Here is a 16,495-nt window from a genome sequence, read left to right on the forward strand (position 1 = left end):
CCCGCACACGGGGAGCTTTTGTCCCTCACCACAGCCCCTGTAGCCCGCTGCTGGGCCGGCACCGCCTGCTCGCAGTGTAGGGACACCCCCATAACCTCCGTTCGGCCGATCTGTCAAAAATGCCAGGAAAACACGTAAAGGGTTCCAAAACCGCGGTATGAATCAGGAGTAGTGTGGCTAGCAGGGTAAGGGCAGGGATTGTCCCCCTGTGCTCGGCGTTGCTGAGGCCACACCTCGAGTGCTGTGTCCAGTTCTGGGCCGCTCAGTTGAGGAGGGACACGGAGCTATTGGAGCAAGCCCACAGAAAGGCAACAAAACTCTTGAAGGGGGTGAAGCACAAACCCCATGAGCCGCTGAAGGAGCTGGGGGTGTTCAGCCTGGCAAAAAGGCTCACGAGAGACCTTTATCGCTCTCTTACAACCGCCCGAAAGGATGGTGTAGCCAGGTGGGGGTTGGTCTCTTCTCCCAGACAAGTGACAGGACAAGACGACACAGTCTTAAGTTGCACCAGGGGAGGTTTAGGCTGGTGAAATTAAAATAATTTCTTCACAGAAAGGGTGCTTAGACATGGGAATGGACTGCCCAGGGAGGCGGCAGAGTCACTGTCCATGGGAGGTATTTAAAGAAAGACAGGATGTGGCACTCGGTGCCATGGTCTAGTTGACAGGGCAGTGTTCAGTCATTGCTTGGGCTCAGTGACCTCAAAAGCCTTATCCAACTAATGGATTATATGATATCATATTTGTTTTATTTATTTTTTTAATATTAAGAACACGTTTGTTTTTTTTTTTTTTTTTTTACATAAGTTACTGAGGACCTAGCATATCTTTAGGCTTCACCCACTGATCAAACTGGTCTGATGTAAGGAACCCCAGCTTTATAGCAGCTTCTTTTAACGTCGTCCCCTCTTTGTGCGCTGTTTTGGCAATCTTGGCTGCTTTATCATATCCTGTTACAAAACAAAACCAACAAGTTATCAATTTGCAGTTTTAGATGATTCATTAGAGGTGAGAGAAAAGTGGGACGTGGTCTTTGGAAAATTATTTGCTAGGCATTACTGTTACTGCTTAACTTAATTTGCAGGTAATGCACACCAAATGTTTACTGCTCATTTGAAGTGAAAGTATGTTTTGTTATTCTGGTCTTAATTAATTTAGATCAAAGATTTATGGGACCTTCTCCTTTTAAAAAATCTCATATTATAATCTTTCACTCGACCTCTAATAATAATAATTTAGGAAAACAGGTACATAAATTCTCCCAATATCCTTCTGACTGTAATCAGCTACTTTTCTAATACCCCAGCATGGGAAAGGAGAACACAGCTTTTACAACAGCAACTGGTGATGTTGAAGTAAATAAACTTTAGACCTGACTTGGCCTCACAAGCATTGCAACAATACAAATTAAGTGTACTGAATAATGTTACCGCAAAATGTTTTGGTATGTTCTGAGAAGTTTTTGAGCCTTAAACCTACCTATATGTGGGTTCAGTGCTGTTACCAACATCAGAGATTCATTCATCAGTTTGTTGATCCTATCCGTATTGGCTTGGATTCCAACTACACAGTTGTCAGTGAAAGAAACACACACATCTCCTAGAAGTCTTGCAGAGTTTAAAACGTTTTTAATCTAACAAGACAAAGAAAGAAATATCAATTATTTAATTCAGATATTACTAGTTGCACATTCTGGCACCTTTGTTCATAACCAGTGCCCTCCCTGCAATTTCAACCTATTTAACAGGCTATTTTCCTTCCAGTGTCTGAAGGGGGCCTACAGGGAAGGCAGAGAGGGACTCTTCGTCAGGACCTGTACTGATAGGACAAGGAGCAATGGGTACAGACAGAAAGAGAGGAATTTAGGCTCGGTATCAGGAAGAAGTTCTTTACTTTTGAGGGTGGTGAGATACTGGAACAGTATCCAAGGGATGCTGCAGATGCCCCAACTTTGGCAGTGTTCAAGTGTTCTCCGAGGGTTTTTTCTGTCCCTAAGTTATCTGACTGTACAAACAATTACTTAAAAAGTCCTAGATATGTGAAACTTCATGAACTTACCATCATGGGCTTAAAGACATTCAGCTCAAAGTGTCCATTGCTTCCTCCTACAGTAACAGCAACATGATTTCCCATTACTTGGGCTGCCACCATGGTCACAGCTTCACACTGGGTAGGGTTCACTTTTCCTGGTTGTGAAAGGGAGACAAAAAGGTTACCAAAGGAGAAGGAAGAGGAAAAACAAACCAACCAACCACCAGCAGCCTGTTACCAAATCACATTCAATAGAAAACATTTTGTAAGAGGTAACATGTCTTACTCATCTGCATCTGCTCACCACAGAAAATAAGGTATTTCCACAAATGATATTAAATTGACTGTAGCGTACCAATATTTTCAGCAAGGATTTGCAAAACAGCTATGGCTGCTTCAGAAGTCTCCCAAGACTCTGAGCATGAGCTCAACATGTGCATGAGCTAAACAGCTGTTCATTGCCACAGTTCTTAATAGTCAAGAAATTATAACCTGTCTTTACATGCGCCTGCTGGCATTTCTGGGAGACCATTAACAAATCTCACTCAGCTCAAGGAAAGTATTACTGACTGGATAGAATTACTTTCTGATAAAGTTAGTACACTCTGTCAGACAAAAAAGCAAACCAGAAAAACCCAGAAAAAAAATACCCCGCAAACCCAACAAACACACCAAGTAGAGTGGCCTCCATGCAAGTTTGTTTTATGGTTTAATCATTTAATTTTTAGATATAATCCTAGTAAGAACATTCACTAGTTCTTTCTTAGAGCCAGATGTGTTCATGACCTGTTTCTTTCAGAGTTCATCACACAGGAGGAACGATCTTAGAATAGTTTTTGGATGTACAATATTGATACAATTGATACGATTTTGGATGTACAATATTCATATATTCATACTTTTTTAGGAGAGCAATTTCTTTCTTTCTCATACAATGAGATCACTGCAGAAGGGAAAATGTGAGTGTGTAACACGAATCATGACAGCAAGTGGAGGCCAAAGTCAAGTTACATGACAGCATTCACAGATTAAAGATTATTTCAGAAAAGCCTTTACCTAAAAACTGTAGAGATCTTGCAATTCTAAAAGAAAGCTTTGAGAAGTATGCTCATGTTAATAAAGCCATATTCCTACAGATACTACTCTCCCCCATACACTAGCCAACATGCAGCTGTTAAAGCATTTTTATGAGCAGAGGTTTGGGTAAAATAGGGCAGTAGATAAAACCTGAGAGAATCATGGACTTACTGATATTTGTGATGGTATTTGGTAAACATTTGTTAAGAGATTTGTGGTCCAAAAAAAAAAGAAACATGTAATTTTTCTCTGTATGTGTTCTCTGTACCTGGCATGATGCTGCTCCCTGGTTCATTTTCAGGCAGGATGAGTTCTCCCAGCCCAGAGCGTGGTCCAGAGCCCAGGAAGCGAATGTCATTAGCTATTTTCATCAGACTGCACGCCACTGTGTTCATGGCTCCACTGAGCTCCACTAAAGCATCATGAGCTGCAAGAGCTTCAAACTTATTTGGAGCAGTCACAAAAGGCAAACCTACAGGGAGAGGGTGTAAACATTAAACCAGGGAAGCACTTCCTTGCAAACATAAATCAGACAATCAAACACATAACTAGCTTAGTAAAAAATTAAAAATTAACAACCCTGTAAGGTCATCTAATTCCTCTAGAACTTTCTTCACAAACATATTTCTTAAAGTACATACAAAAAGACACAATGAAAGTCACTAAAATATAGAAGAATATAAAATTTCAGCGTCCACCTACAACAAGGGTACAAACTTCAAGCCTTTAGTGTGTTGCATTCTCAGCATTGCTTCTGCACCACAGTGCTTTGTGAATGTCAATAATCTTTGAAAAGTCAGCCCAACTTAGGCATTTCTTGCATTAAAATCAAATTAGATACTTTAGACTGTTAATTGCTGTGATGCTTTCAGTTATAAAAATAGATGTTTTTGCAGCACAGTGCAGGCATTAGGGTAAGAAAGAAGTAATCACAATGGAAGAGAACAATAAACCAGCCAGAACATGAGAAAGCTGGATCAGACTTAGGAGGAGGCCTGCCAACAGCAGGAGCACAGGAGCAATGGAAGGACCAGTTCTGTTTATCTTAATTAAATGCCTGAGATGTAAGCCTAGGTTCCATGATGAAAAACATTCCTTCAGGACTTTGCCCTGGAAGGACAGTCCCAGCAGAACGGGACTGTAAAAAACTACAGACCTCCCTAAGGACTGACTGTGAGCTGGACTTCTGCCCCCCAGAAGGTCTGATCTGAGCTTTGTGCACCAGTTCAAAGGAGAGAAGCATAATTCCAGTAACTTCCAGTGTTTTGCACTTCCTGACAAACACCAAATCCCACACAATTTGCATGGGTTTGTGAACTGCACAGCTGCCTTCACAGTTACAGAGATTCATCCAAACTTCTCCTTTTGTTCTTGCCAATAACCACCCTCTATAAGAGCATGAGGAACTTCAGGAGTCTGCCCTACTCATACAAATTGCCCATACAGGACACAAAACATCCATTGACATGGGAGAGCTTCCTAATGCCAGCAAAACATGCCCTGTACTGCTCCTGGCAGCTGCTGTTTACAGCAAGTTACTTCTCTTTCAGGGTACAAGACAGTCTTGACCCTCTGAAAGACAGTGAATAATAGATCCATTAAAACAAAAATATTGTCACTCAGCAATTCCAGATTTCACAACAGATGTAAATGACAGATGCACACACTTGTTTGGGGAGGCATTTTGAAAACTTACACTGTGACCCAGAAAATCTGGTTTACAGATCAAAAAACTTCATTGCACTGTAAATTATGTTTTAAGCTCTATAAAGACAGAATCAAAAAAAAAATCAGACAGTCAACTTTTACTTCTTCATATGGAAGAACCAGAGTGGTTTTGGAAGCATTTTCTTCCTTCTTTTGCACCAAGTCACTGTAAATTAAGAGAGCCAGAGGAGCAAAGATCATGACAGAAGCATTATAGTTGGGCTAATAATAGAAGTCTGAAACTGTATCCATATCCGAAGAGCCTTCCTTGGATAAACACCATCATTTCAGTCACTTTCAACACACTGAGTATATTTATAAAAATACATTGCACGAAAAAATTCAAAGTAGGAGGCATGTAACACATGGCATTAACAAAAGTTTCACGTTAAAATATAAATACACTTTAGGCTTATGAGAAGTATGGAAACTGGACAGATGTAGTTTGATTTTGGCCATGTTACATGCACTGCTTTACTGATAACTCACTCCCAACTATCATTCCTCACCTGTCAGTTCAGCCACTTTAGCAGCAACTTTCTCAGCAAAGCCAATTCTTGTGTTCAATCCCGTGCCAACTGCAGTCCCGCCAGCTGCCAGCTGATACACCCTTGGCATGGTGGATTCAATCCTAGCCACACCATATTTAATCTGTTGCACATAGCCACTGAATTCCTTTGAAAGAAAGGAGGACGAAGTTAAGGAACAAAGGCAACAACCAAGAATAACCATCCAGATTACTTTAGATTTTTAACACAATTTAACTAATTCCTTCAAAAAACTGAACTGAACTTCACCCAAATGCTAAATCGAAGCATGTTTTCATTAAGAGGAAAAGTGTACATCTATTAAAGGACTGCTCCCATACTACAAAAATTTATAGGTTAAACCAATCTTAACATACAAAAGCATATACATAATATAGCATAATGCATCTTTCTCCCTTACTTTATCTTAGTTGCATACTCAACAGGATATGATTCCATAGTAAATCAGCTCCAAGATTACATTAATGTTCTCAAAGTACAAATAGAGCAATGTATCTTGGGCTTTGTTCACTTAATTTAAGTTAGTAAAAACCTCAACTGTGCATTCTTGGAAAAAATCCATAAATTCTACCTGCTTTTCTATCAATTCAGTTAAATTCCTTACTAAACTACCGTAATATAAGACATTTCTGATAATATGATAACGATTGCCATCTTTTATATATATAGACACACTTATACATACAAGATTATATATTGAAAACTTTCATTTACAATACTTGTGTGTTGGCAAAACATAAATTACATAAATGTACAGATTATAGACAACAACTACCTCTTCTCTGCAATGTCAGTGTAACAGAAAAACCGTGCTGTGCTATCTGGTAATGATAACTTAAAACACAACTTATACATACCATAATTTAAAAATAATTTATTATTTAAAAATCATTTATATATTTTACTACTGTTAGAAATAAAACAAATATGGAAAAAAATAATTAAAATTATGCTGCATGTATTAGAGTACAGCATATCCAGTGATCTCCCGCACAGACTGAAAATACTCAGGCTGAGATTTAGCTATTTTCCTATATTTTATCCTAAACTGTAAATTTAATTTAGGCATCCTTAAACTGGACTTAGGTTTGAATTTCCAAAGAAATGTATAATTTAAATTTTTTTTACCTGCCCAAGTGTAAGTGGAACAGCATCTTGTGTATGAGTGCGCCCTATTTTTATGATCTGGGAAAACTCTTTAGATTTCCCTTCCAGTGCATTCTGTAGCTTCTTTAATCCAGGTAACAAGACCTCATTAACCTCCTGGGCAGCAGCAATATGCATTGCTGTTGGGAAAGTGTCATTTGAACTCTGTGAAGAAAATTGAAGAAATTAATTTACAAGCTTTTCTCACCATTGCTGCTGTGTGGCTTTATTCTCTTCATCTCATAAACTATTAGAAACTAAACTAAGAGTAAGCAACTTAGGGGTGTTCCACAAGGTCAGTTCCTTATTGATATATCAACTTTTTATGACTACACCCACAGAAAGTTAAATTTAATAGACTGTTCATAACCACCTTGGGACAAAAAAAAAAGAATTACTATAGTAATTATTAGTATTACTATAGTAGTTATGAGAGACAGTTAACAAATAGACAGATGATTTTAGAGGAATTGTAGGTGACTTTAAAACACACATGTGTTGCTTTGATAATATTAAATCCACAGTTCACAAAATACTGAGTAAGCACAAAGGATCAGGAAGGGAAACAACCAAGTCAGTGGCCTTACCTTTCCTTCAAGATAGGTGAAGTTTAAGAGAGAAGTATAATAAAAACATCTACCATGATCCAACTTTTAGAAACTGGACCTATATTTAACATCTTTAAGACTGTGGCAGTGGTTGTCACAAGGCCACCACTGTCTAATACATTATGAGTGAATTTATGTATCACGAAATGAGTTTGAAGTTTTTAATCTGAAAAGCTCGTACTGCCACTGAAAAACATCTTAAAGTCCATTTAAACTGAAAAAAACAGAAAATTGTTGCAATTTTTTTTTTTTTACCCAAACAGTGGATACAATAAAACTCAAAATTCACCATTCAAAGACACAAAAACTTTCAAAATTAAAAACAGCATAAAACAAGTGTAACAACCTGGCTTTTGTTAACGTGATCATTAGGATGCACTGGCTTTTTGCTTCCCAGTGTGCCTCCCATTATCTCAATAGCTCTGTTGCTGATGACTTCATTGACATTCATATTGGTTTGAGTTCCAGACCCAGTCTGCCATACCACCAAAGGGAAGTGATCATTTAATTTTCCTTCAGCTACCTATAATGGAAAAAAAAACAAGAGAAAAATTGTTTCACTAGAAAAAAAAAGCATAAACCAGAAAATTTTATTGCCATAATTAAAATTATGCTCTCCATTGTATTTTTAAATATGCATATAGCAATTAGTGAATTCACACTAGAATCATTAAGACATTTTTATGCAGTACCAGATATTAAAAGGGAAAAAAAAAATGCTATGCTTTCTGAAGACACTTGTGAAATACAGAGATATACAGAATTTGATTTCATGTTCTACAGACATAGATAGAAAATATTTTAAAAAGGTACTTTGGTTACATCTTCTCTCTGTGTAACTGGACTGTGATATCTCTCAATAAAGAAATTTCATGCAGGGAAGTTCCAGACCTTACACCTGCAGGCATTACATGTTGCATCAACAAAGCCAGCAGATGGCTACCAGTACCAAGCATCTCCTTCCTGTGAGGCATTCTCCTCCTTGATCAACATGAGCCTGTTGAATCTTAGACACATTCAGAGAGTTTTCTAAACATGTGTTTGTGATAGTATCAAAATCTGTGCTCAGAACTATCACCCCCACACATATTAGCCTCAGAAAAATAAAGGAGCTGTTGCCACAACTCTGAGGCTGGACAATCAGATTATCAGAATACACCAGTCCTCCTGGAATCATGTTTTTCAAGAAAGGATCTTCTGTATTTCTCATCTTATACAGGAGCAACATTCCCACCTCCTCTTTTCATTTAAGTTGTATTGGAAAATTACTTTGGAGGTGAGGGAAAGAGTATCATAGCAGGGCTGTTTTTAAACACAATAAAGAAAGCCACAAACAACTTTCAGAATCTATGAATCTAAATTAAGGAGCCTTAATCCACCAAAACTTCCAATCCACCTTTAACTAGGGGAACCCTAGAAACCAGAAGAAGAGCCTGGAGATATTCCAGAGTTCTCCAAATCTATTGGGTCTTGGTAGCTTCTGCCACCACTGAAATATTTTTAAGCTAGTCAGGACAAGAAAACTCTGTTTAAAATGCTTCTAGATAAACAAATCTGTTGATTTATTCAAAGCAAAGTACTATCAAACCTCGAATAATGGTCACTCACAACTCACTGCACTTGATCGGCATTTATCAAGATGCATTTGAACATTCTATCATTTCTTTACATGCAAGAAATAAATTAGCAAAATATTATATGAAGTAAATGATCCCTGGAGAACAAGATTTACTAACAGGAAATGCTTTCCTCTAACAATCTGAGAAATGCAATCCCCCAACCTCCTGTGAAAAGCTTAACAAAAATACAGTGCAAGTTGCAGCACTTTGAATAACTTGTTCCTACCTCATTTGCTGCCTGTACAATGGCTTTAGCAATCTTTGGGTCGAGACCATAGTCTTGATTTACTTCAGCAGCTGCTCTCTTCAAGATGCCAAAAGCCCTTATGACTTGGACCTGAGACACAAGGGTGAGTTTAAACACACGATTTCTTTCCCCCAAAGGACATGTCATCAATTTATAGTGCATGTCTAGTTCTAAACCAAACTCCTTCTGATCTTAAATCCAGCAGGAGTTCATCAGTCAAACCGGAAAACAATCAGTTCATCTGACCTATGTTCCCACTAACAGTAGCATTCATCCCAACAGTCCAGAGGGCAGCACACAGCTGCTTTTGCAAGCCTAGGTGTGCTCTGTGTATCAAAAGTTACCTGCATTAGAATTGAACTGGTTTCTTTTGAGGGACTGACAAATTACACTACATGGAGAGCCAGTATATGACAAAGCACATGCACATTAATGGCCTATGAACATCTACATGTGACAAATTAAGTTTTTACCAACTTGTGCTATATTAGACTACTTCAATAACCAACTATATAAATGCTACATCAAATTAGTCCATTTGCTTTTTCATCTTTGTAAAGATGAAAGACAGATTTCTATTCATCCTAGTTATTAAAAAATAAAGCAACACCATAAAATTATTCAAAAGCAATATTCATTTTATTTAAACACGACAAGAAATATTTCTACCAGAATAATATATTGCCATGAAATTTCTACCTTTAATTAAAATTCCAAGTTGCTCACACTTCCAGCAAAAGCCTAAGAAGGTATTCAGAGGGTATTCACTTCACTTTCACATACAAAACATACTCTAGAGAAGAAGAGAACACAGTTTGAATTACTTACCGGCATCCTTTCTGAAACACCTCCAATCTTGAAGTTCATTGTAGACCTTACAGTTTGGGCACCATAGTATTTGTCACTTGGGACCTTCAGTTCACCAAAGGTATCATATTCTATCCTGAAAGCCTCTTTAGAAGACTATAGAAAAGGAAAAAAAAATCCACAAAACCACTGACAATCAGTATATTCTTTATGAAAGCAGGTAGTCAAGCAAAAGAAGATGTAAAAAAATCCCAAAGCCAAGACACGCAGCTAGTCAATGTTTCTAATTATATAGTCAAAGTTGAGACATTTTTCCAGTCTGAGCTGCTGTCTCTAAAAGGCACCTACAAACTGTGCAGCACAGCTGACCCATGGTGACAGGCAGTGCTACAAGGCTTAAGACCTCAGTGCCCATGGCATGAAACCTCATCCTGATGAGACACTCTACTTCTCCTTTTCAAAGAATCAGTAACTTAGTTCACAATTAACAGAATGGGTGTTTTGTTAAAACCCAGCTGGAGAAGTAGCACGGTAAGAATTTGGGCAGCATCCACGCAATCAACACTGTGTAACATAATTCCTATTTGAAATCCACACTGCACCAGACACTTAATACTGGAAGGGAGCAACTGACTAATCCAATACCAGGTTACTGACCATTAATTATCCTTTCTAGCCTAATAAACCAGGAACACAGATGCTCTCTAGCTATGCAACGCAAAGGAACCGTATCTAGGTATATTTTGTGCAATATTTACGTATGATAATATTTTTGTGTCAAGTATCCACCTAGCATCTATTGTTATGTAACACAGGCACAGCTAAATTAATTTTAGCTGACAGACTCCCCAAAAAGTAATTCTTTTTGTAGAACAGCCCATTAATTTATGATAATGTGATCACAACCCATTAATTTATGATAATGTGATCACATTCATATGCAGGTCTACAAAGATTATGGAACTGACAGGAAGCAAGAACAGTTTTAGTCTTCCTCTTTCCACACCTTGGTCAGCAAAGTCCCAATTTTCTGTGAGAATGGTATTCATCCTTTCCCAGGAGAAGAGATTACCTTCTTTCAGAGTCTTCAGGAAGGGGGAGAAGACTTTCATTTCTTTATCACAGATAGAGTAAAACCATCTCAGCCTTGACATAACCACAATCCTCGACTGAGTCTTTGGGAAACAAACCTCTTATCAATAGAGTCAAGTCAGTCTTGCAGTGCAGTGAAGGACAAAAAGCAAATGCAAGGAACTATTAAGAAAAGCAGAAGATACAAACAGAAACACTTCTGTGCCACCATGACTCATTGACAGTCTGAGGTCTTTGCGCAGATTTGCTTCTTTCATCCCCAAAACGTGTATTACAGGAAACAGTGCAAAGGCAATAAAGCTGACAAAATGAAGGGAGCAGCTTTCTTAAGACAAGTGACTTTCTTTGTTCAGAAGAAAAAATGACCTGGGGATTGAAGGAAAACTGAGGTATGACCAGTATTAACTGCTCTCTGTCTCCTCCAGTAGAAGACACAGGAGCCCTAACATGCTTGTAGGAGTCAGTTTCCAAGCAAGAGAAAGGGAGCAGCTCTTCACACAAGTCACAGACTGAAAAAACTCCTTGCCAGCTGATGCTGAGGATGCAAGAAGTCCACAAGACTTCAGGGAAGATGAGATAAGCCCTCAGAAGAAAGATCTCTACTGGGTTATTACACAGACAAACCAAAGACTCGGGAAACTCCCTGATGTGAAAATCACAGAATCATTAAGAGGGGAAAAGTCCTCCAAGACGATTAATTCCAACCTCTGACCAAACATCACCATGTCAACTAAAGCACAGCACTAAGTACCACAGCCAGTCATTTTGTAAACAATTCCAGGGATGGCAATTCCACCTGGGCCGACTGTTCCAATGTGTGATCACCCTTCCAGTGAGCAAGTTCTTCCTGATGTCCAACATGCACCTTCCCTGGGGTGCAGCCTGAGGTAATTTCCTCTCATCCTGTCACTATCTGCATGGGAGAAGAGAATGACCCCCACCTGGCTACACCTTCCTTTTAGGAGTTGCAGAAAGCAGTAAGGTGCCCCCAAGGCTCCTGTTCTCCAGGTTAAACAATCCCAGCTCCCTAAGCTGCTCCACACAGGACTTGTGCTCCAGACCCTTCACCAGCTTCACTGGCCTTCTCTGGACACACTCCAGCACCTCAATATCCTTTGTAAATTGAGAGGCCCAGAACTGCAATCAGTACTCGAGGTGTGGCCTCAGCAGTGCTCTGTACATGAAGAGTTTGGGTCAGAAAATGGGGAAAGCATTGTCTATGTCCAACAGTCCGTACTCTTCCCTAGGAGTCCACTTCTGAAGTCAGACTGTTCCTCTCTCTTCTTTGTTCATTTCACTTGCTCCTTCTTTAGTGGGTTTCAGTGTTCTTGGACAGAGGCACAGCTGGGTATTGGCCAGAACACCCACCCCTGCAGCCCTGACCTTCTGCCCACCCAGGTTTGCATCACCATGGATGGAAAGCCGCAGCAGAGAGAGGGATGTGTCGCAGCCTCTTTACTGTCCTAAGCATCATTCCCAGCCAGATGGAGACATTCTGCCATCTGATACCATCAGTCACACACCAGAGACACCAGCCCTGCTCACTTGAGTACTTCAGAGGAGGTGGTGCCTGTGAACTGGAAGAAAACGCAGCCCAGCCTACAAGGGTTAGCTCTCACATGACTATCCCGCTCCCCACATTGTTGGGATTCAAGACATCTCTGAGCGAAGGCCATGGGGAAAACCCCCCTGGTTAGACTGAGAGAAAACTCACCCTCAAAGCTTCATGGGGGTTCTGTATGTTAGTAAGACTAGAAAGTTCTCTGTTCTCTGTTCCATGATTGGTTAATTTTACTGCAGTTTTATGAATATTTGTTATCCTGTTGCCCCATTGGACCATCTCCGCCTAAACCTTACCCTATAGAAGTTACTGTAACCTTTGGCCCTCCTTTCTACGCACCCCCATACCGAGTTTGGATTACTGTTTGCTCTTTTGCTCATTAAAACTAGTTCTATTTTGCGTTGAATCAAAGTGTGCCCATCCTTCATATCAGCCACAGCAGATTCCCATCCGACACCTCCAAGAATCACAGACTTGTTGGGGTCTGCGACACCATATCTTGTGTTTAGGGTGATGTCCTCCCAGGCACTGACTCCCAAGAATAGAAAGCTTAGTGTGGAACAGCAAGTCATTCCTAGGTTCTTTAATCCTCTTTGTCCTGCCTGAGTCACGTGGCATTCACTTACATGAAAACAAGAAACAGAATATAGTAAATGCTTCTTTAGCATATCACTACCAAAAAAATCTTTAATTGGGATGTTTGTTTGTGGGTCTTACCATACATGTGCACACATTAATATTCCAATGGTTAGGATCACTGAAATCCCTGCTTTTGACATTTAGACACCTTGTAAAAGCACACAATGCAAAGCTTTCACAGAGCTGGATAAGCAGAACTCATTTAGCTCTAAGCCCAGCTCCAAGCCCAGTGGTTTCATAACTGAAAGTATTTACCTTCAAACAATATAGAAAGTTAAACTACCTGTAACATTTTAGACAAAAAAGCTAGCAGTTGCACAACTGATTCCTCAAACTTACATAATTCCAATGTCAACAATGGTGAAACAAAGATAAATAGGATCATTACATCCTCGTACAAGTACCTTTCAACAATGAAATCTTTATCCAAAAAAAAAAAAAAAAAACACAACCCCTTTCCTAGCCAATTCCATGCTCAGAAATTCCAACAAAGTTAACAGGGCGAGGTGCTTTAAGAAGAAAGCCATTTGCTGGCTCCTAGTCTAACAGGTGTCATTAGGAAAAAAAAGCAGTGATGTTTTTCATGCAGACCGAAGGAACTGAACTGCAGCATTACTCTCAGACTGGTGTGGCAGCCTGCATCAGCCACTGTCTGAGTGTGAATGTAACAAACATGATTCCCTCGCTCCTTTGCCAGAATTCAACCTCTTGAGAGCTTTACAAATTGAAGGTCCCAGTTCCTGCACGTAAAGCAGTTTCTGCAGTCACCCCCTGACCCAGAGGCTGAGCTGTAAAATGGTGCATCAGTGCACACTCCATCAACACTCTACTCCCCCATTCCTGGACCTCAGGAGAAGCCAAAAGGAGACTTGGAAATTCTGCCAGTACCAACATGAACTTCTGTGCTCACCTAATTTCTATCCTAGCTACAAGCAAGGCTCTGCTCACAACTACCGTTCCTCAAATTTACAAAACTTTTTTTTTTTTTTTTCTCTCCTTAGGAGGCCTGACAAGGTGTGCTCAGCCCTCCAAAATCCCTAGAACCCAAACACAGTCCAAAGCTTACAGCTAGGCAAATAGAACTGTACTTTTGCCTTATTTCAGGGAACTGATCAGAACTGATTGTACCATAACACACCAGAGATACTCAAACGGCAGGATGGCCACAATAATGCTTCCTGTGGAAAATTATATTTTCATTTATGGATGTAGCAACTTTTGGATATAATTATTTCACTTCAAAGAATCATCATTTTTAGCGTGTCAAAAGCAGTCCTTTGAGTCAATCAGAATGTGCAGTTCATGATTTACTGCTCTCCTTTAGCAGATGAAGAATGTTTCCATTTTTAAGCATAATTTCTCTTTATTAACATAACCTAAGTCACAAATTCTGAAATTTACCCTTCAGAACCCAAACTCAAATATTTTACAATGTTCAGCTACAGAAGGACCATTATGACAATTTCATTTAAAAAGTCTTGTGCAATTTAGCTCTAAGTAAAAGCAACACAATAAACATACCAGGACAGCATGAATATTTGGTTGTATCTGCATACACAATGTGTTTTCAAACAACTCTTGCTACTGAGAAAATCTCTACAAACACCAAAAAGTGATGGCTTGAGTTTGTTGGGTGGCTGGTTTTTTCTAATTTAAATACTGGTTGGTACATCTTTTGGTGGTTTCTCTTTTACATAAAAACATCCAGAACTTTTCCTGTAAGAATTCAACAGCTGCTTGATTTCCAAGTCCACTGAGGGATGTTTTAGGTAGTGCTGTTATTTAAACTCAAAGAAATCAAAACAGACACAGGACTGGTCACCACCTTCCTGACCTGCAAAGAGCAAAACACGTCTCTTTCTTGTAAGATTGCAGACCAGACTCATAAATACCAAGTTTTCAGCAAATGAATGAAGGCCATGATTTGTAATGCTTTTCTCAGACAAAACGGCAAAACAGAAAAGGGAACCATCCAACAGGCCAGTGGTTTGAGCTACATATTCTGCTCCGACACAAGTTCTCTTATGCAGTTAAGTTTCACCCACCATGAAGTTTTTTTTACTTGCTTGCTAGGAAGCTTATTTTATTAAATGCTACTTTTTACACCTTCATCAACATTACAGATTGGAAACTGACGTTCTGGATAAATTTATTAACTAATTTAGTAAACTAAGGAATCAATAAAATCCCGAACACATCACTTTCTGCTGAGATTCTTCTCACAGTCTACGTTACCCGGTTTTAAGGAGTGAACTCACAAACATACACCTGAGACTAAGGCTTCCATGCAACATCCGTTGTGTCAGTACTGAGATTTGAAGTTCCTTATCCAAATAGTGTTTCTGTTTCTATGCTGAACCGCAGGCAACAATCGAGTCCCACTCTCATCTGAGCCCGACAATCCACTGATTATACACTAATACCGACTAATGATGCCTGCTGAAGTACCGGGCAGCTCTCAGCTGAAAGCTCTGTAGTTTCCAGGCAGCCCCAAAGCTATTCCAGTGACGAATATTCCCACTCCCATTCCCCTGAGGATACAGCTTTTTATTATTTGCACCTCAACAGCTCCAAGAAAGCGCCTATAGTTCCTGTGGAAGCAGGTGCTGCCCCAGCACCCTTCGTGCCCGGCACACCGCGCCGCCCCGGGGCCGTGCTCGGGCCGTGAATCTCAGCCCGGGCCGCGCCACGGCAGAGCTCTGCACATCCCGGCAGCGCCTGCCGAGCCGGGCCCGGCCGCACCAAGGACGCGGGAAATGGCCGCAAAAGCCCGGCAGAGGATGGCGGACTCGTCTTCCCGGTGCCGGCGCGCTCCCGCCGGAGCAAACCCGGGATCAAAGCCCCGACGCAGCCGGCGGCCGCCGCTGCCCGTCACCGCCCGATCGCTGCGGGGCGGGGGCGGAGCGAGGGCGGCGGCGGCCGGCCGTGGCACTTAGAGGTCACGGCTCCCCGCTCCCCGCCCGGGGCTTACCATGGCGGCGCGGGGCGGCGCCGGGATCCAGCGGCCGGGAGTGGTGGGAGGCAGCGGGGCCGGCGGGCGGGAGAGGAGCAGACCGCAGGAGCGGCCGAGACGGCGGCAGGCACGGAGTGAGCGGTGCATGGTGGCGGGGGCTGGGAGCATCGCAGGGGCGGGAGGTGAGGCGGGACCGCCCCGGACGAGCGTCACGGTGCCGGCGGCGCCCGGCCCCGGAGGCTCCGCCGCGCCAATCGGCGGGCGCTGAGTGCGGCCCCGGGGCGGGTCCGCCCGGCCTGGGAACTCCCGCCTGCCCCGGGCGAAGGGCAGCGGGAAAAGCGTGGCAGGAGCGGTTTCTCCACGGAGGTGGAAAAAAGTATGAGCTTGTTCTGCCTTACTGTATGTAGCCTTTCCAAAGATGTAGAAAACCTTACTCCCTCCTTCCTAATGACAGTCAAGGC

The 16,495-nt window shown here is 41.2% G+C and overlaps 1 protein-coding gene across 2 annotated transcripts; it reads right to left on the minus strand.

The window, feature by feature from the left end:
- Nucleotides 1-136: 136 nt before the first annotated feature.
- FH (fumarate hydratase) lies at nucleotides 137-16,219 on the minus strand. 2 transcript variants are annotated; one of them, XM_066327251.1, is made up of 11 exons: nucleotides 16,053-16,219; nucleotides 9,811-9,945; nucleotides 8,962-9,072; nucleotides 7,463-7,639; nucleotides 6,491-6,673; nucleotides 5,324-5,489; nucleotides 3,376-3,579; nucleotides 2,058-2,185; nucleotides 1,479-1,632; nucleotides 804-949; nucleotides 137-155 (listed from the first exon to the last, which is right to left on the minus strand). In XM_066327251.1, exons 1-10 carry the CDS (start codon nucleotides 16,200-16,202, stop codon nucleotides 807-809), a joined length of 1,551 nt encoding a protein of 516 aa, XP_066183348.1. In that variant the 5' UTR covers nucleotides 16,203-16,219; the 3' UTR covers nucleotides 137-155; nucleotides 804-806. The 2 variants fall into 2 exon arrangements, with proteins under 2 accessions (XP_066183348.1, XP_066183337.1); XM_066327240.1 differs by lacking the exon at nucleotides 137-155 and having other exon boundaries at nucleotides 777-949.
- Between the last annotated feature and the right edge of the window lie 276 nt (nucleotides 16,220-16,495).

Source organism: Sylvia atricapilla, chromosome 1 (assembly GCF_009819655.1).
Source record: "Sylvia atricapilla isolate bSylAtr1 chromosome 1, bSylAtr1.pri, whole genome shotgun sequence".
NCBI classification, from domain to species: Eukaryota; Metazoa; Chordata; class Aves; order Passeriformes; family Sylviidae; genus Sylvia; species Sylvia atricapilla.

What these genes read in the sequence shown, in the direction of transcription:
- FH (XM_066327251.1), bottom strand. Translation starts at nt 16,202, where the DNA reads ATGCTCCCAGCCCCCGCCACCATGCACCGCTCACTCCGTGCCTGCCGC. An exon ending in CGCCGCCCCGCGCCGCCATG is followed by an intron (nt 9,946 to 16,052) that starts GTAAGCCCCGGG and finishes CCTTTTCTATAG; the next exon opens with TCTTCTAAAGAGGCTTTCAG. An exon ending in ATGTCTTTAAGCCCATGATG is followed by an intron (nt 1,633 to 2,057) that starts GTAAGTTCATGA and finishes TTGTCTTGTTAG; the next exon opens with ATTAAAAACGTTTTAAACTC.